The sequence below is a fragment of the Protopterus annectens genome, chromosome 5.part0, assembly GCF_019279795.1.
Source record: "Protopterus annectens isolate FY-2018-M chromosome 5.part0, PAN1.0, whole genome shotgun sequence".
Classification (NCBI taxonomy): domain Eukaryota; kingdom Metazoa; phylum Chordata; order Ceratodontiformes; family Protopteridae; genus Protopterus; species Protopterus annectens.
This window is the reverse complement of record NC_056735.1, coordinates 1738614846-1738636400: the sequence shown is the minus strand read 5'-3', so window position 1 is coordinate 1738636400 and position 21555 is coordinate 1738614846. Positions and strand designations below refer to the sequence as shown.

Sequence of the window (21555 nt, the reverse complement as noted above, 5' to 3'; positions counted from 1 at the left end):
TGCTTTTCTTTTCTTGGAACAAGGAAGAGTCTGGAATAAAATCCTTGGCCTTGTTCTGAAAGAGGAACCTTTTCTATTGCTTTCATTTGCATTAAGTTGGAGATTTGTTTCAAAGCCTCTGCCCTTTGACTTGGTGGCAGGTCCGGCATGCCTTTTCTTTTCGGTAATGTGTGGAAATGGAACCTGTATCCTATGTCTATTATTTGTAGTGTCCATTTGTCCCTTGTAATAATGTGCCAATTTTCTGAGAATAAGGAAAGCTTTCCGCCCAAAGGCGCTTCCAATTGAGCCCTGGTTGGCGGTGTCAAAGTAAAGTCATTGAGTCTGTCCTTGTGCAGCAGTTATAGGCTCTGCACTACCTCTCTGGTTGGGAGGCTGCCATTGACGTCCTCTGTAGGAGCCTCTAGCTTGCCCTCTACCTCTGGCACGCCTGTTCTTGCCTCTCTGAAATCTCTCTGTGTCTGGAAAGGACCAGTTCTTGGAAGGCCAATTTCTGCTGAATCTTGGTGGTTGGACTTACATAAAATCTTTTACTGTTTGTACAGATTTTGCCTTTTCTTCAAATTTCTTTAAGACCTCCTGAGCAGTGGAGCCAAATAACTTTTGCTTTTCCAGTGGAGCATCCAGAAGCTTTGCTTTAACATGGTCTGGCAGAGACTGTTCCTTCAGCCAAGCATGCCTACGTATGACTGCACCTGTCATAGCTGACCTACATGAAGCTTCCAATGCATCATAACCACACTGCAAGAAATGGTTCTAACCTGTTGAGAATTATGTACCAGATCCTGAAGTGATTTGCGATCTAGGGGTTCAGGTGAAGACAGTTTTTTATGCAATTCATCTAACAAATACTCTTGGTACTGTATCATATGAAATTGACAGTTTAAAGCCCTCATAGAAAGGGTAGCAGAAGTATACACTTTTTTACCCCATCGCTCTAAAGCCCTGGACTCCCTTTCAGAGGGGAGTGGATTTTTTGTAATGACAGCTGCAACCCCTTTAGGGCCCTGGGAAATAGTTTCTGGATCAGCAGAGTGGGCCTTGTAAAGGAAAAGATGTGATTCCGGGACCCTGTAATACCTATTGGGTTTGGCAGGAGCCGGAGGGAGAGTGTCAGGGGTTGTGCTAGACTCAGAGTACACATCAATGACATCCAAAACAGGGGGAATAGCCAAAGGCCTATGCTGAGGCAAATGCAAGAAGGTCCTTAATCTCTTCCTGGAATCAGAGAATTCCTGGCTCTGCCATTGGAAATGCTCCCTCATAGTGTGCAGAGTTTCCCCAAAGGACAGCTCTTCAGGAGGGGAGGCCGAAGGGATAGATTCCTCTGCATCAGAATCCTCGTAGGCCGAAAAAGCCTCCTCCTGGTAGTCCGAGAGAGCAGAGCCATCAGAGGCCTCATCTGAAGAGTGTGGATCAGGGGGCTCAACCCTGGGCCTTTTTTCTGTAGGAGGTTGAGAGCCCCTGTCCGGATGAGGCTGTGAGCCCCTAATTAATGAAATAAGGTCCTCTGCAAGACTAAGGATCTGAGAACCTGTAGAGGGTCCCTGAGGAATAACCCTGGGAGGCATAGATTTTGAGAGTGTAGCAGCTTTAGCCCTAGAGAATGCCTTAATAGACATGGATGCAGGAGGCCTGGCTGCACCACGTGCTGGTGTAGTTTTGTCTAAGGGAATGGTGTCGGAAGGTTCCTGGACACCAGATTCTAATGGAGATTCAATAACTGATACAGTTGTGGCCTCCGGGGCCAAGGTTGTCGGTTGTACGGTTTCGGTGGACGGAAGTACCAAGGACTCTGTTTCAGCCGAGACCAAGACACTTGCGGTAGGCCTGGCCATGGTTTCAGCCGAAACCGCGGACCACGTGTGTCGGTCCTTGTCCTTCCGTTTCTTTATTAAATGTGAAGTCGGAGTCTCCGACGGCATATTGTAAGCAAAACTAGCCCCAAAAAATTCCTCTGCGAACTCCACCCGACGTCTAAGAGTGCATCGGTTGAAGGAAGCACAGGCGGAACAGGCCGAGACGTCGTGGTCTGGGCCTAGACAAGGTAGGCAGTAAGAGTGGAAATCCTTATGAGGTATTTATTTCCCACAAGTTCAGCAATTATTAATTTTATCTGAGGCAAGAAAGAGTCCCCAACAGGGTACTTAGCTTTTGAAGTCTTCGTTTTAGCTGAATTACAGGAGCTGGCCGACCGGCACTTGCGAACTGCTTCTGCTTCGGGCACCACGCGGCAAGAAAGACTGGGGAAGATGGCGTCGGCTGACGCTTTTATACCCCAGGCGCTCTGACATCGGGGAAAGGGCGACATCAGCCGACGCCGGACCCAGACTTTGGAATCCGGCCGACCGAAGGGCTGCCTGAAGCAGGACAGCCCATATGTGATGACTGCAGATGCATCCTTGAAGGACATCTAGGTATAAACTCCTATGTCACAAGATGGGTTGCCAACTGGCTCACTGACAAAACCCACACTGTGAAAGTAGCAGACTCCAAATCCAGCTTCAGACCAGTGACAAGTGGAGTACCACAGGGTTCAGTCCTGGGTCCTCTCCTGTTTGGTATCTACTTCTCTGAAGTACAGGCTAACACAGAAAGTCTTTGGCAGATGACTGCAAACTAGGAGCCATAATCAAAACTCCAAAAGATATGGACATCCTACAAAAGGGCCTCGCTGAGACAGAAACCTGGTGTCACAGCCATGGCCTCAAGCTCAATGCCAAAAAGTGCATTGTCATCCCTTTTGGTAAAAACTCTGCACCCATGAACTACCACATAGGCGGTAATCTACTTAACACCGAAAGTGTGATAAGAGACCTTGGGACACAGGTGGACAATAGTCTCTCCTTTGATAATCACATCGCCACAGTAGTCAGGAAATCCTTCTACGTAGCACACCTCATCACAAAAGGTTTCTCATCCAAGAAAAAAGAAATCATTGTTCCCCTCTACTCTTCACTCATAAGACCCGTTATAGAGTACAATGCCCCTTTTGGTATGTACCTCACAACATATCTACAACTGGAAAGGCCACAGAAATATCTTACAAAGAGGATTACCAGCCTCAAACAGTTACCCTACACAGACAGTCTCAAAAAACTGCAGCTTTACTCCGTTGCATATCGCCTACTCAGAGGCGATCTCTGCCTAACACACAAAGCTATGTTAAACCCAGAGCTTTTAGACATGCTCCACTTAAAGAAATCCCAATCCCTATGAGCTACAAGCTCTAGGAACCTAAACCTTGTCACCATGATAAAAAGAACATGCTGGAGGGATAGTTTCCTGTCCCAGAGACTTCCCATACTTTGGAACAAACTACCTATTTCAAACAAAGCTCCTCATTAGCACTCTTCAAGAAAAATCTTGATGACTGGATGGGAGATAGAAAATTCACCCCGGGGATCACTTCTGTGGCTCTGCTCGACAGTGGCACAGGAAAATAATTTTCTTGGGTGGCGAAAGCCAGGGTACCTTTTGGCTAGGCTTATATAGGCCCTAGGTCTAATAGCCTAGTACCTACCTATGAAACTACTTCAGATTATTTTTTTATTCCACACTGGTCGTGTAACTGTCCTGTGCTTTGTGATTAATAGAGATCATTACCAATCATTTACACTGGCAGTAGTCTCAATAATGCAAAATGCTAAAGTTTTATTCTATACTAGACACAAAGCCAGGAATCCTGGTAAAGAAAGGCTAGATGAAGAAAGCTCCATATTGTGCACATTTAACAAGATTTCTTATTTTTAAGTCTGATTTGAAAATTAAACCTTCTCAAGGGTATGTATCAGCACTAAGGACAACTTGTTAATTTCCGGAAAAAGAAGTTATGTCTTACTATAATGTTCCATCTGTGTTGTAGATCTTTATTCATCCACTACTGTTAGGACTTTGGTTACGTCCTCGGAACAGACACAGCCGTTACCAAGCTCGCGCCAGCCAAAAACTCTCAGCTAAGCCCTACCCACAATGCCCCTCTCAGTCTCTTCAGATCAAATAATACGTCTCTTCAGATCGATGTAATATTTCAACTACAGTTTTCTTACAAATAACTAGAAGCATCTGACATAAGTGGGGGCCATCAATACCTCCACAGCTATTCCACTGACTTGCTGATGCATATCCTTCTGAAAAACAAAAGTTATTTTTCCCCATAATGCTAATTAATTCACAAATATTTAAATCCAAAGGAGGTTTTAAAGGAAGAAACGTTCTCTCAAAAATGGGGTTCCTTTCATTATCAAATCTTGATGTTAAAGAAGTGAAGAGGGTAACTAAAAAAAAAAAAGACAAACAGAATGTGCTTAGAGGGAATGAAAAGTTTGGGAAAATTGTGGATGAGAACCCTTTTTTTTGTGAATAAAAGGGCAACAAATTTCAAATATTTGCTCAAGAATAGAAAGATTAAGATGCCTCCTACCAGCAAACATAAGGAAACATTTTAAAGCAGGTACTACAAATATATGGCATCAAGCCCATGTATCAAGCAACTTTCATGACAGCACCGCAAGAACAGATTCACCTGTGAATCAAAACAGTAGAATATCAGACTCGTTATATTCTCTTGTGATGGGACAATAGTACTAAAATCAAAAGAAAGTGAGGATGAGCATATGAGGGGCTTAAGAAAGAAGATCATTAGCAATACCTTTTTTAACTCGCTACTTCCTACGAGAATACAGTCTTCAGGGAAGCATAGTTCTTTTGTTTCATGTGAGAGTATATTCTTATTTACACGAGGCTTCTCTGTATTCTTAAAACAAGTACACTCACTGGGTTCAGGCGCCTAGGCAGCGAGACATTTCCTGTGGTACATTTGGTTGGGGATACATGGGTGAAGTGACAGTCAGCTGCAGAGAAATATGGTGGTTGTGAATTCCCTGTGGGCAAAGAAAAGCCAACACTGCTATGCCAGCAGCTTTAATAACCAAATGCATGGAAGCAAAGGAAGTAATGAGTGTTGTGCTTAGTGTACAGTATATGCTTATGAAACTACAACATGTAGAAGTGTGCTACACATGGAGAAAATCTTGCATGCTACTTTAGTCACATTTATGCTCCAGTATGCATTTTAGGCAATGTTCCCTATACACTCTGAAGGGGTAGTGGTCCTCACACAACATTTATAAAGGCACTACCCATTATACACTGCATTTTTACAGCCAGTGGCATGCTCATTCGCCAGTCTGCTGCCAAAGCCTGCCATACTGCCTGCTGTTTCATGTTGCCTTGAGGACCTTGGACATTACTTTCCCCCGGGCATTTGATTATTGAACTTTTGTGCATGGCGCCACATTCTTCTGTTTAACCACCGGGAATTCACAAAAGCCATATTTCTCTGCAGCTGAATGTCACTTCAGTTATTTGTCCGCAACCAAATGTACCACAGGGAAATGTCTCACTGCATAGGTGCCTGAACCCTTAATGCAAAAGGGTGTGATACAGCAGTGAGTATTAGTAAAAAAGATATTAAAACATGGTGGCTAATGTGAAGACATTCTGAGATATAAAAGCTCTTTTGGTAAAATTTTACCTATATTTTCATACTGTAGTAACCTCATAAAAAGTTATGCATCTTACAGGTGAAAAAGAAGTTATGTACTCACCATAACGTTCCATCTGAGTAGATACTTCATTTGATCTGCAACCTGTGGGTAGTCGGATCCGACCTCGGATCCGAACCGGCAGCTTTCCAAGCTCCAAGATCCGAGCTCCTAGGTCCTCCCTCCTACCCATAATCCCTTACTACCAACCACATTACCTCAGATCGGTTATTTTGCCCTATAGGCTAAAGACGGAGAAAAATCTCCAAAGGAACAATACCTTACCGAGGTTCGGGGGATGGCAGGGGGGGGGGTCGGTTGCAGACAAATTAAGTATCTACTCAGATGGAACGTTATGGTGAGTACATAACTTCTTCATCTGAAGTAGTTACTTCATTTGATCTGCAACCTGTGGGACAGAGTCCCCAGCTTACCTAAAGACCCTGGGTGGTCCCTACGAAAAGGATATTCCGAAGCACCGCGGAGCCAAAGGAAGCCCTACTTCTGGAGATCACGTCCAGTTTGTAATGAGAAATTAACGTATGGGAAGAGGACCAGGTAGCTGCTGAACAAATATCGTCTACCGGAACTCTAGACCAAAAAGCCGTCGAGGTAGCCACAGATCTAGTAGAATGCGCACGCACGCCAACCGGAGCTGGCTTCCCAGATGAAGTGTATCCCTGTCTAATACACTGAGAGATCCAATTTGCCACTGTCACCTTAGAAATTGGTTTGCCCATGGCTGACTTAGCATAAGAAACAAACAACTGGTCTGACTTGCGAAAATCTTTAGTCCTATGCAAGTAAAAACGTAGTTGTCTGTGTACATCCAATTTGTGCAATGTGTATTCGCCCTTGTTTTGGAAATTCGGGAAGAAAACAGGAAGGTTAATTGACTGATTAATGTTAGCCTCTGTGGCTACCTTAGGCAGAAAAGAAGGATTATTCCTGAGGGCCACTCTATCTTTGTGAAAAATAAGGTATGGATGCTTAATGTACAGAGCTTGCAATTCTGAGACTCGTTTGGCTGAAGTAATAGCGACCAAAAAAGCCGTTTTCCAAGATAAGAATTTCAATGGCACTGAGGCCGCCGGCTCGAAAGGTGGTCTTGTTAATGCTTGTAAGACCAAGGTAAGATCCCATGGAGGAACTGCCGGCTTAATAGGGGGCTTTAAGAGAAACACGCCTTTTAAGAAGGTCTTGCATATTTTTGCTGACGCCAAAGAATCTACGCCATCCCCTACATGATAATGAGAGATGGCTACTAGCTGGACCTTAACCGTGGATGCACTAGCTCCTTGTCTAAAAAGAAGGGACAGGAAGTCCAGGATAGTGGGAATAGGAACCATAAAGGGATCCAATTCCTTATCCTTTGCCCAGATGGAAAAGCGTTTCCATTTACTGTTGTAGAGCTTTCTGGTGGATGGCTTATGAGCTGCCATCAGAATGGCCTTAACAGGGGACGAGATACCGGGAGTCCTAGCCATTAACGGAACTGGATCAACCAAGCCGTGAGCCTGAGGTTGACCAGGTTCGGAGTGTGGCATCTCGTCGGATGCGAGATTAGGTCTGGTCTGGGGTCCAGAAACCATGGGGAGCCACACTGTGAGACTGCAAAAAGGGGAACCAGATTTGTCGAGGCCAGAATGGGGCTATGTGAATCACGCTGCTCCCCAACCAACAGGCTTTCTGGATGAATTTCATCATCAGAGGAAGAGGAGGATACGCATAAAGGAGACCGGGCGGCCAAGCATGAACCAGAGCGTCCCTGGGGGATTCCCCTCTGGGGGGAACTATCGCAAAGTAATTGCTGCATTTTGTGTTTAGGGGAGAAGCGAAAAGGTCACAGCGAGGTTGACCCCACTTGAGGAATATCTGCTTCGCGACAGATGGATTCAGAGACCACTCGTAAGGGCTGAGAAATACCAGACTTAACTTGTCCGCTAATATGTTGGACCGTCCCGGAATGTGCGTTGCTACCAGAAAGCGGTTGGTGGAAATCGCCCATTCCCACACTCTCATGGCTTCTCGACACAGGGGGTAAGAACAATCTCACCAGGCCAGGAGCTCTTCACTATGAAGCAACGGTCTTTAGCCGCGGCAAAAAACGATCTGAGGTAATGTGGTTGGTAGTAAGGGATTATGGGTAGGGGGGAGGAGCTAGGAGCTCGGATCTTGGAGCTTGGAAAGCTGCCGGTTCGGATCCGACTACCCACAGGTTGCAGATCAAATGAAGTAACTACTTCAGATCAAATGGTTCCATCTTATACAACACATACAACACATCAAAGCACACAATGCTACTACTGATACTTGCCATTTAACAAACGGTTTAGTAGATTAATATTGTTTTTTAAATACTGTGAATAATGAATAATTTGCATACATACGGCAGTATCACAAAACAGCAGCATGCTGCTCCCTTCTGTCATATATCATTGGAAAGCTGTTGAACAGGTGAACAGTTCTAGTACACTTAGAGATAACACCCTTTTATGACCATAACAATAGTATTTTTGGTAAACAAAATATAGTTTTTTCTTTCAGAAAAGTGCAATATAAATCAGCATCTACAGATTGACCTTTGATACTAACACCACTGCACAGCCCACTGTCCACCAAAAAGCTATCACACTAAGATATTTTTTGCAATTCACATCATTTTTCTCAAATATTATAAATCTAATGAAGCATGTTTTCAATACAGGATTTTGGAGAAAACCTTTCAAGAACTAAGTGGTTTCCTGGCTTAGAAGATCCTAGAAGTAAATGTGTTAATTGGCCTCATGCTGTTCAGAATTAAGCACAGCCAACAATATCAACATTTCAAGAGTTTATGCTTTCTGCACTCGTACAAATACAAATGTATTTTAGAGGAGGCGATATAAACTCCCTCCTTGAAAGAAGAGAACTAAATTGGAAGTCGTCCATTAATGTGTTTGAACAACCTTGTTTAAATGCGGTTTCAAATAGTAGTAGTATGTTTAAATAACAAAGCTTTTATTTATTGAAGTCTTTCAGCAAATTAAGTTTAATTGCATAATGGTTTTACTGCCAGCATATGACAATGATTTTTTTTTAATATATAAAGTATTTTTTTTTTTTTGAAAATTTGAGTCTATTGAAGTTCTATTAACTGGGATACACAAGTGGTCACTATCAATTAACTGTTATTCCAGGATCCTTCAGTTGTATTTTTGACAATACAGGCAATTTTGAAGTTTATTTAGAAGTTTCAAAAACTGTTCAAATGAAAAACACTGACCAAAATCATAACATACACTTTTTCCCACCATCCATGGAGGCCTTGTGTCTGTGTGTATGTAGGGGGGTGGGGTGGGCTAGAGAGGATACTGAGTAAGAAAAAGCCAACTAAAAGGATGGGCAGATGATTGAGCTGAAACTCAATTTCAGAAGCATACCCTAAGGCACCGGAAGGCCTATTTCATGACAGATAAGCTGGCTGTGTGCTGCAGCAAAGTAACCCAATACCACCACCCTCAATACTTCATTCCTAAAAGCAGGTGCAGGTTTGTTCTTCTATGCTTGTTCTCTAGGCCATCTGCTGGTGATGGGCAGGAGGTCAATCCTTTGCTAGAAGGGTAACTCAGAAAACATGAGGCTCCAGAGGTTCACCCATGAGGCAGATTTAGTAAATGACAGACGGTTCTATGAATTAAGATGAAATACAAAATATGCAGCTGATAGAAAAAGAAAAGAGAAGCATGAAGTCTGGCACCATCCTAATACAGGACAAGAAAAACACTGCATACAACAGTGAAGATGGCAAAATTCAAACTTGGGTCAAAGTGTTTGAGATGTAGGAAGAACGGTCATGACAGGTTTCTTGGGAAGAAAACAGCAGCTCTTCTTCCACTGTAGAGGGTCACCAAAAGTTAACAAAACAGATGTCCTGAAGTTAAAATTGCACATCTCATAGTGCCTGTTTCTTCTTATAGACAAGCATTAATATAGGAATAATCTTTATACTAACCTTTAAACCTGGAGGATCATCACAAGTGGTCTCTGCAGTGGGACAAGATTCCAGAGACCTATGCAGATGGTCAATGGCTTCACCTGTAACATTTCGAACTGCAAGGAGCCGATCCTCGGTCATTCTGCCACCATAGAAAGTATGCTGCTGAGGGTTCACTGAAATCACGAGAGATTATATTCATCAGTGATCTTACTGATGGACTATTATAGGGTTCTCACTTGTACTAAATATACTGCTCTCCATTGCAAAGCTGTTCTTGCTAATCATTAGTCTATGCATCTCTGAACCATGTGCTCTATATACTACCACTCTATCCATCACATATTGTATACCGGAAGAAAAGAATATGTCATATTCAACAGAAAAAAACACACTATAAAAGGATGGTGCAGTGACCACTCAACAGCAATATTTACCAACCCTACCCCCACCACCCTCATGGGCCAAACCCATTAAAAGCAAAATCAGAAGTTTCCACAATATGTGTTCATTATAAACCTCTGCCAGTACTGACATACTATTAAAAACTGCATATCTAAAATTGCCCCAACAACTGCAACAAGTATCTGCACAGCTTACTGGGGCTAATCAGGTTAGTGAATCTTTACAATTTGATTCTCATCCTTTTCAGAATAACGTCAGATCCCTGGAATAGGGCTTCAAATGACTCCAAATTAAAAGAATTGATTAAGAAGCGAAGTTCATTCAATACAATCGAAAATTTATACAGATACTGGAGTTCAGCAACTCTTCTCAAACACTTGAACTTTCCATCTTACAAGACTCCTACATTGCTGTTTAAGGAATTTACAGTTGCACAAATTTTTAAGCTGAATTTAAATGCACTGCCTTGGTTCACAAAACAAACATCTTAACAGTCAAGTTTAATTTTTTTGTTATGTTGAAAACATTTTCTGCAGGGATCACTTCAGCAAAAGAAGTCATCCTCATCCAAGCCATTACTAAAATTTACCAGAATTTGCCTTTACATGCAGCTACTAAACTAAGTCTGGCAACTGGGCATTAACTTTTGACCACTAAGTAAAACAAAGACAAATTTTACCCTGTGAAGTAAAGAAAAAAAAAAGCTCAGACATTCAAACCTTCCCAACAGGCTTCTCTAAACACTCTGTCAATAAAAGTTCATCAATCTCCAGATGAGCAGAAATGTTGTGAGCCACCTTTTTCTTTCACTCTCCCTCTTGCTCTAACCTACAGTGAGTTTTGTACCCAGTAACTGTTCTCTTACATTCTAATAAGCAACCAGGCTCTTTCCAGAAGTACTCTTACGTTAATATTGTTGACGGTCTAAGGCTAAAAACAACAACTCCGTATCTCCAAGTGCCTTGGCCTCCACAGACCCCTCTCAGGCCTGATGTTATTGGCAGATCCTCAGCAAGCACTACCTATTACCAGAAAGTAAACAGTGGATAAAAATGTGACCAAATCATAATTTCAGTGACCGGCATGCACTTTGTAATTATGAGCTGTATACTCCTGCAAACAGATAGTGAACAAGCTATCACCACACAAACTAGCCAGCTCACTATCAACACCTCAGGCATTGAGAATCTACACACACACACACACACACACACACACACACACACACACACACACACACACACACACACACACACAAGGACAATACCTAAAATCATCTGGAATACATAAAAAAATGTAGTAGACCTAGAGGACCATGGAAGAAAAAATAACATTCAATTCACTGGGATCCCAGAATCTCTTGAATTGCAAAACTGCATTGAATTTACAAGGGAGTGGACTAGTATTAATTCTGCAGATATCTCAACTGAAAAAGCATATCAAGTTTTCCCCCTGGCTAATGTTAAGACTTTCTACCTTTTCTTTCAGAAAAAGCTTCTCTCTCTTTTTATGGTTTAAAGTTTGCTTTCTTTTATGGCAGCCAGGGAAACAACTTCTGGTGAACAGTTTTTGGGTGTTTGCTGATAATGACTAGCCTCCAGACTTTCAAGCAAAAAGCGACTTTCAGGAAACCTTATTAAGGTCTGCAGGGCGAACAAGTGGAGATTTTGCTTCCAGTACCTCACATAGTTGAAGGCTTGATTACTGGGGACCTTCATGCCTTTCTGCTGCTGGATGAGCCAAACCAAAGTTTGAAACAAGCCTCTAACCAAGCACCAGTAGCTAACTTATCTGGATCTAAGAGGCCAGCTGCTCTTTCCAGGGCTGTGATTTCTTCCTCATGTTCAAATGGCAATTTCGTATATGGCAAATAAATGGTAGTTAGGACAGTCTAAGCAGCCTGATGCATTACACAGTGATCACAGAGGGACAATACTTATTCAGCAGAGTTGCTTTTATTCCCTGGAATTTTGCAATATCATACAGTACAATGTAATGTTTCCCACTGTGGACAGTGGTATCCATGGGACAGTTATTGATATGCTCTTATGAAAAATGAAATGATAGCCATTTATTTTAAATGCGAGACAGAGGTAGAGAGGAATGTGGCAAGTGTATTAGATGATGTCCTTCTATTCCTATGTTGCAGTATTCTTGGTGTGGGATTTCCTGCCTTCAGGCGACTCATACGTCAGCTCCTATACAAGAGCTTCAGCTTGGCTGTTGCAGCTGCGTGGGACGTCACACACAGAGCCGTAAACCAGGGACCTTAAGAGCGATGTCTGCATGCACAATCTTCAGAACTTTTCAGGTGCAGATGACTTTGCATCATACGATCGCTCTCCAGATGTCGGATTGATTATAGATAAGTAACCCGTTGGGTTTTTTGCATTTCTAATTTTTTTTACCAATCTTTCGCATTGTTTAGGCTTGGTTGTTGTAGCCTTCAGCTGTCAGGGGAAAAAGGGAAAGTGTCAATGCGGGCGGCAAATTCCCCATAAGGATGCCCATGACAAATGCGTTTTTTGCTTAGGCCGGGAACACAATCATAACGCCTGTCCTATTTGTAAATCTTTTGTGCACAAGACCTTACGTAGCCATCTGGCAGCTTTAAACCTTTACTTAGAAAATCAATGCCTCAAACGGCTGGTTCTCAGGATGGATCTGTTTAGGCTGGGAACACGATCAGAACGCCTATCCTATTTGTAAATCTTTTGTGCCCATGACCTTACGTAGCCATCTGGCAGCTTTAAACCTTTACTTAGAAAATCAATGCCTCAAACGGCTGGCTCTCAGGATGGATCTTGCTTCGGAGGCCGCTCAAGAACCTCCGCGAAAGAAGGCCAAGATGCCTAGGCCTTCATCGCCCGCCGCTTCGCACCCAGACGCCTTGTCAACTACCGATGCAGGAGTTTAGGAGCGCTCAGCGGATCAGTTGGCGCCATCGACCTCCCTTGCGGAAGCCGTTGCACAGCTGACGCCCAGCACATCCACGGAGCTTTCTCAGACACCGACACCTCATTCCTTTAACTGGGATTCAGCCCTCAGATACAGCCACTAACAAATACAGCTCTAAACCAACTCCAACCAAAAAGAAGCAGAAATATAACATATTACGCCTGCTTCTGAAACCCCACCAGACTGGGAGGCCTTCACCTCTTCTCTTATGCAGGCATTTATGGCCCTTAGGCCTTCTGCCTCACCCACAACTACGTTGCCTCTGTTAAGCCCTAGGCCTGCCTCTGCTTCTTGTATTCCCATGGCTCCCCTCCTTGAGGAAGAAGAACATGAATCTACCAACTCTTCCTAGGTTGAATCCATCTCTTATGCATCCCAGATTGCCTCTCCCAAGGAATATTACTCTCCTGATGAGGATTCTGTGGAAGGGGATTCTCCACCCGAAGACATTACTCTTGGTGAAACCATTACCAAAATAAAGGAATATTTCAAATGGGATACTTCCCAGATGACAGAAACCCAAAAAGATACTTTGAACTTCTGCAAGTGGAGTCCCCCTCTCCTTCAGCTGTCCTCCCTGTTCTTCCTGCATACTTGGATGCCTTTACTGCAGCCTCTAGAACACCTGACTCTCAGCCTCCTGCACCTAAGCTTCCAGACCGGTTCTACAAGGTGCCAGAGGAACAAAAATTCTTCATAAAGCCACCCTTAACAGACCCAGCATTGATTGCAACATCCCCTGATAAACAGTCTAGGTTGTTACCTTCTGCCTCCATATTGCCCACGGATAAAGATAGCAAATCCATGGATAGTTTAGGCAAGAAGGTGTACACTTCCTCCACTTTGTCCTTCAGGGCCATTAACCATCAAACACACATGACCAAGTTTGCCCTGGACTTAGTATCCTAAGCCACCTCTATGCTGGCTTCGATTCCTGACAGTCCCATTAAAACGGATATCTCCTCCAAATTGTCTTTAGCACTGCAAGTGGCTAGACACACTACAAGATGCAGCTATGATGCTGCAGAAGCCTCTGCTCGCTCTGCAGCATCAGCATCTGCCTTTAGGAGATATTCCTGGCTTAGACTTCAGAATCTACCAGTGGACTTAAAGTCCAAAATTTTGGACGACCCCCCCCCCTGGATCACAACTTCCTCTCTGGAAAGCAATCTGCAGATCTATTTAAGAATCTGCAAGAAAAAAATCAAGGAATTACAGGATATTAAACATCTCCTGGTATCCCCTATACCCAAACTTTATAGGAACTACCCGGCTAAGACTACCTTTGTTAGGTGTAACCCGCATTCTGCTGCCTCCTCCTCCAGACCCAGAAGAGGAACTAAAAGACATTCCTCATCCAGGCTCACTGGCCCACCTCCTCAGCCTAGACTACCCTTTCAGGACAGGGGAGGTCCTAATAATGCATGATGGCCTTGTTCATATGCCCCTCTCAGTTCACATTACCCAATGTCTCCTCTTCTGGCAGAAAATTACCACAGACTAATGGGTTTTAATCATCATTCAAAAAGGATACTTTCTATCCTGGAAACAAATTCCCCCCTGGAAGGGCATTCCATTTCCCCCAAAAAAACAATGCAATCTCCTACCACAAATTCTGTCAGACCTGCAACAACAAGGCACAATAGAGCCCGTTTCCACAGGACAAGAAGGAAAGGGATTCTATTCCCGTCTGTTCCTGGTCCCTCGAAAGGATGGTCCATGGAGACCCATTTTGGATCTCTCCTTCCTAAACCTTTACCTGCAGGTACCATCCATCAAAATGCTGTCACGTCCCACTCTCTTACTGCTCATACCCTCAAATGCTTTCATGGTCACCTTGAACCTAAAAGATGTTTACCTGCACATTCCTATCAGGGCCTCACACAGACGTTTCCTGCATTTCTCTGGCCCATCCTTGCACTTCCGATTTACGGCCTTGCCCTTTGGCTTATCCACTGCCCCAAGAGTGTTTACAAAGTGCCTAGCCCCAGCCATTGCCTTTTGCAGGATCCAAGGAATCCAGACTTACCCATATCTGGACAACATCCTTATCCTAGCACAGTGAAGATTCCTTCTTAAGACATCTTCACTTCACTATGTCCCTACTGCAAAGTCTGGGGTTCACCCCAAACCTCAAGAAGTCCTCCCTGAACTCGGAGACGGACAAGATATTCCTAGGTTGCAGAATCAAAGAAACCGAATGAAAGCCTTTTTCCCACAGGACAAGGTTCTATCTCTAACTTCCCATTTCCAGGAAGTCTTGCTCTCCCAGACAGTCACTGCAAGGCAATTCCTTCAACTCCTGGGACTGATGGCAGCAACCATTCCCATGCTACCATTAGCCAGAAAGCATATGCAAAAACTGCAATGGTACCTAAAAAATATCTTGCCACTTGGAACAAGTTATCCCTCATCTTCCCTATTTAAAGAAGGAAATCTTTTGATGGATCCAACAAGTGCAATTAAACCCGGGGCTTCCACTGCAGATCCCTCAACCCACACAAATATTGCATACAGATGTCTCAGACTCAGGTTAGTGAGCCACCTTCACTCTTACCGAGTGGAAGCTCAGTAGCAACCTCCCATGAAAACCAAACACATCAATGTGAGGGAGATGGCAGCAGTTCTTTTAGCCCTACAGACCTTCATACCCCTACTGCTACCAGGTCCTCTTCTGATAGTGACGGACAATACCACTGCAACGTGGTACATCAACAAACAAGGAGGTACCAAGGCATACCAATTGTGCAGGCTAGCCCTAAAATTTGGGACATAGCATCCCAGCACAATTTATCCATGCAAGCCAGCTATACCCCTTCAAAGGACAACAAGCAAGCAGACCTCCTGAGCAGAACATCCTCTCCACAACATGAATGGATGCGGGAAAGGACGGTCTTTCTAGACATAGTCCACCGGTGGGGCACTCCACAAATAGACCCATTTGCCTCCCCCCAGAACAGGCAGCTGCAGACCTTCTGCACAAATACTTGCTACCCCCAAGCCTGGAGAGTAGACACCTTCAGTTTCAGTTGGGAGGGGAAGTTCCATTATGCCCCCCCTTCCCTCCGATTCAGAAAGTCCTTCTGAAAATCCAAAAGAACAAAGCAAACATCTTGCTAGTGACTCCCTACTGGCCAAGGCAGCACTGGTTTCCCCTTCTACACAATTTAGCAAAGGGCAATCACTGCAAGTTACCCCACAAGGTGGACCTTCTGACACAAGACAAAGGAACTTTCCTATACCCACACTTGCAAATGCTATCCCTGGACTCTGTGGGTGACAAATTACTAACCCCATTCAGACACCACTACTCAGAGGATGTGCCATCAGTCCTGAGGGACGCCGGGAAACCCACTACTAGAAAATCATACCTTGCTAAATGGGAAAGATTTACTCAGTGGTGTCTGGGATAGGAAATGGACACTTACAAGGCTGACACCCCCCTAGTCCTCTCATATGTGTGTCAACTTATCAAAGGTGGACTTTCCTATTCTTCAGTGAAAGTGCACCTCTCCGCATTATAAGCCTGCTTACTTCTGGAGCCTCCCTTGTTGGCCAGGCTACATGTGAAACTTTTCCTAAAAGGGGTCTTATACATCAGACCACCCAAGAAGCCTATCCCTCCTCCTTGGGACCTGAACTTCATCCTGGAAAAACTCATCCAGCCCCCCCCCCCCCTTTGAACCGACTAATTCAGCCTCTCTACAGTTTTGTACTTGGAAAACAGTACTGTTAGTGGCCATTACTTCTGCCAGAAGGGTTTCGAGCTACAAGCCTTAATGGCATGCTCACCTTACACCATTTTTCATGGAGACAGAGTCACAATGAGAACTAACCCCTCCTTCATGCCCAAGGTAGTCATGACTTATCTCTAAATCAATCCATTTCACTTACCCAGTTTTTTCCCTTCTCCCAATAACCAAGGAGAAAAGATACCCCACTCCCTAGATGTCCACAGGCAACTGAGATTTTACCTGGAAAAGACTAAAGACATTAGAAAATCCAAACAACTCTTTGTATCTTTCCACCCCAGGGCATTGGGCAAGGCAGTCACCAAACAGACCATTGCATCCTGGATTAGAAAGGCAATCTGCTTCTGCTACTCACACTATGGAAAAAATCCTCCAGTTGGGGTTAAGGCCCACTCCACAAGAGCAGTGGCCACTTCCAAGGCCTTCCAAAAAGGCATGGACACATCTTCCATTATGGAAGCAGCTACATGGTCCACTATCCACAATTTCACCAAACATTACAAACTGGACCAAATCTCCAAAGCACGCGCAGGATTTGCCAGGGCAATCCTACAAGGCTTTGTGGAATCATCTTCTGCATCCGCCACCCTTTCATCAAATTAAGCTGTGGTACTCTCCCACACCGAGAATACTGCAACATAGGAATAGAAGGATATAGAATAGTTGTGTAAAATATTACCATAACCATAGATGTTCTTCTCTTCCATGTTGCCGTATTCCTTCCCACCCACCATTCCCCCTCACAGACTCTTCCAGTCTAGCTTTTCCCTAATGCCTCTCTCCATTACGGAAGAGACCCAGTGCCTTTAACATATCACCTTTGGCAGCCTATCCTGTTGGGCCATCTACTCTACCTGCTTAGCTTCAAGTTCTGAGGATTGTATGTGCAGACGTCACTCTTAAGGTCCCTGGTTTATGGCTCTACGTGTGACGTCCCACGCAGCTGCAACAGCCAAGCTGAAGCTTTTGTATAGGAGCCGATGTACGAGTCGCCTGAAGGCAGAAAATCCCACACCAAGAATACTGCAACATGGAAGAGAAGGAAATCTATGGTTATGGTAAGATTTTACACAACTATTCTTTACATGGGGTTTGTTGCCTCTGTTGTTGCACGAGACAGTTTTCCTACTGTGATCACACCTTGGGAGTTGTTTTCCTTTAATACACTGAACACGCTCAATAGACGTGAATTATCTCCACTGTGGGAGCAATCTGAATTTTGTAAATAGTTGGACTATGTTCTTATTTGTTTTAACCTTTGTAGTTACAAGCAGTGCGTTTGATCTAGTTAACTGATTTAGGTATTATGACCCTTTGCCTTTTTTGTTTACATCATCTACATGACATGCTGGCTGTTGGTGATCATAACCACTCAAGAGTTCTCACTTGTAGATATGTTAGGGGCTATATCACTCCTTATTTAACTTTTGATTTTGAACACTGGATAATCTTATACTTTTGTCCAGGAATGTGAATGTTCTATCCCACCCCATTAAAAGCACTAGGGTCATGGCCACGATAAAGCACAGGCATTAACTGGATTTCCTGCAACAAAATGTAATAATTAATCAGGAACACATGTAGGTTTTCCAAGAAATGTTGCTGCTCGGTAGTGCCTCATACCTCTTGTGAAGGATACACGGAGTGGCAGTTTGGGTTTCTAGGTTTGCACCCTTTAATCTGCTAGCTCAGTTAATAGACCCAAGGGGAATTTGCAGCTGTGAAGGGACTTTTGGCAGACTGTTTGATGAATTTGGTTTCAGTTTATACATCTCTCCTTGTACCAGTCCCCAAGAACTAGTTTCAATGAAACACTGGATAGGGTTCAATAATGGTCTGGTTATATGGTGTGGGGATTGGAACTCAATATGCCATCAAGCAGAGGTTCAATCAAGCCCCAGGTTGGTCCACATTCTGGTTCTGTTGATAAACCCTAAGTGCATACAATGAGCTCATGGGTATGGGGGACTTTCAAGTGCTTTCACACTTACTGCATCCCAGTACATGTTATTCCTATAGGTTCCATAGTTATTCTAGCAAAGACAAATGTTTCATCTGTAAGGAATATTTAAACATTTTACATAGGTTCATAGGTGTGTACTAGGCCAACAGCCCTAGAGCCTTTACAAGTCTAGCCCATATAAGTGCCCTGACATCATGCTGTCATTAGCTTCCAGTGCCTCTATCAAGTAGAGCCACTGGAGTGATGCCCCTGGTGAATTTTCTATTTCCCATCCACTCATCAAGATTTCTCTTGAAAAGGGCCACTCAGGTTGCTCTGCTTGACATGTATGGGAAGTCTACTCCAGAGCATGGACAGTCTCTGGGTTATGAATATGTCCCTCAAGCATGTTGTGTTGATTGTGGTAATGAGGTCGAGGTCCCTGGAGCGTGTGGTGCAAAGGGATTGGGATTCCTTTAGTTGTAACATTTGCAACAGGGTTGGATCAGACATGGCTTTGTAAGTCAAGCAGAGATTGCCTCTTAATAGACAATACGAGACAGAGAAAAGCAGGATTTTTTTTTGAGTCTGTCCATGAAGGGCATGTGTTTAAGGCCTAAGATCCTCTTTGTGAGGTACTTTTGTGGCCTTTCACGCTGCCAAATAGAAAAGGACCCAGGACTGATCACTCTGGGACTCCACTCGTGACTGGTCAGCAGTCTGACTTGGAGTCTGCTACTTTCACACTGTGGGTTCTGTCTGTGAGCAAATTTGCAACCCACTAAGTGATATAGGGGTTAATGTCTAGCTTGGTGAGTTTATCTAATTCCTGAGTGAGGAATGGTATCAAAGGCCTTGGCCAGATCGAGGTAGGCTGTATGAACTGCCTTGCCCTCATCCACAGCTCTGGTGGCTGACTCAAAGAAGTCAAACAGGTTGAGCAGGCATGATCTACCTTTCACAAAACTAGCTTGTGTGGGATCTAGAGTTTGGAGATTCCCTATATCCTTGTTAATTAGGTCCATGATGATGCACTCCATAACCTTCCATATCAGACTCGTCAGGCTAATGGGGCAAAACTTCCCATGGTCTGTAGTCGCTCCCCCTTTATGGAGAGGGATGACTGTAAGCAGTGCGCCATTCGGTAGGGATAAAGCCTGAGGTGAGGCTGTGATTGAACAGGGCACACAGATGTAGTGCCAGTTCACTTTGTAGTTCATGTAGAACACAGCCAGGGATATTGTCGGGTCCCGTGGAAGCTGTATCCTTGGCCTTGGACAATACAGCTTTAACCTGTGCTGCAGTACTGCTGTGTGCCTGGCATTCCTCCCATACTGTGATTGGTCCTTTTGGGGGGGTGGGGGGGCAATATGTTGGCAATATCTGTTAGCTCAGTATACGAGGTGGTATTGTGCAGTAACTCAGAGAAAACCTGGGTATTGCCGTGGAGATTCCTGATATAACTATAGAAGGCTTTGTGGCTGTTTTTAGTGTCTGCTGCAATACAGCCTTCATAGCTGGCTTTAGAGTTTTTGATGAGAGATCTCAACTTTTTGTTGAGGCAATAAGGGAGTTTTTCCAGTCTTGGGACTTCACCTTTTTCTGCGACAGTTTCTTCCGTCTGTTGTAGGGTTTATTAATGGCAGGGGACCGCCAGATTGGCTTCCTTTTTTTTGGGAGGAGAGCATCTTGGTTCGGTTGGGTATGGCTAGTGCCATGCACTTATGTACGTGTTCATACAGTGTATTATTTGGCAGTCATTCATCTATTTTCCATTGACATGGTTGCTGTGAAGTTAGCCACCTTTGTTTATAGGAGCCCAAAGTCAGCTATGGAGAAGTTTTTTTTTTTATGGTGGTTACCTTTACAGGGGATGTGGGTGAGATGTGGATTTCCATGGCGATTAGTTTGTGGTCAGATCTAACCAGGGAGGAACTGATTATTGGTGCAGCGCAATGGTTGTCCATGTTTGTATAACCAGATCAAGGATGTTGCTTCCTCTAGTGGGGGTAAGAATGAGCTGGTCCAGGGCATTGGAACTGAAGAATTCCAGGAAGCGTTGGGTCAGTGTATTGGTGCATGAGTATTTTTCCCAGTTGATGGAGTAGTTGAAGTCACCTAGTATGATAGTGTTTGCTTGGAATCTAATAGTTTGCAGGGTGCTTAGAAACATGGAGTGAGAGTCTTGGGACATGGTAGGGGACCTATAGCAGGCTATGACCTGAATCGCCATCTTACCCAATGTTAGTTGTACCCAAAGTACCTCAGATGTTTTATGCTAGGCTACTAGTCTAGAGGTGTGCATATCCTTTATGAATATGGAGACACCACTGCCTTTGGAGCTTTGGTCCATGTTCTGGGGCCAGAAGGTGTGGAATGAGTTACAGCCGGATAGCGCAGGGGTGTTTTCTGCTGCTTTAAACCAGGCTTCCGTTACAGCACAAATGTTGATGTTCTCCATTTTGAAAAGTGCTTCGCGCAAGTGCATCTTGAGATTTAGATTTCTAGCGTTGAGCAGCATGACCCTCAGATTGCATTTATTTATAGCTGTTACAGTGGTAATTTGGTCTTTGGAACATCGCCTAAAAAGGCACTATAAGGGTGGCAAGAGCCTTAGCCAGTATCCGGAAACCCCAGGGGTGACCGATGCAGGCTATCTCTGGTACAGAATCAAGGTCCGTCAATCATGACATCCCAAGCAGACAGAGACTAGATCCCTTTAGAATGACACCAGAAAGTTAGCCAATTGTTGAAGTCAATCATTTTCTGCTTGTACTGCGGTATCATGGGTGATGGTAGGATGCTGTTCAGGGCTAGGGTCATACCTGCATGGGCCACATAATCCGAGAGCTCCTCCATGTCTCTTTTCATGTAGTCCAGGGATGTGCATCTCAGGTCATTCACACCCATATGGACAGTGACAGAGTCATACTTGTACTTGTTGTGGAGTGACGTGACTGTGTGCATTATGTGTCA

The 21555-nt window shown here is 44.0% G+C and overlaps 1 protein-coding gene across 1 annotated transcript in view; it reads right to left on the bottom strand.

Annotated features, from left to right (window-relative positions):
• The window catches only part of LOC122801872 (transcription termination factor 2-like), a gene marked incomplete in the record, with an annotated part of 438525 nt that overhangs the window by 98049 nt on the left and 318921 nt on the right, over positions 1–21555 (bottom strand). The window contains 1 exon segment of the mRNA XM_044071534.1: positions 9541–9698. Coding sequence (XP_043927469.1) covers positions 9541–9698 — 158 coding nt within the window.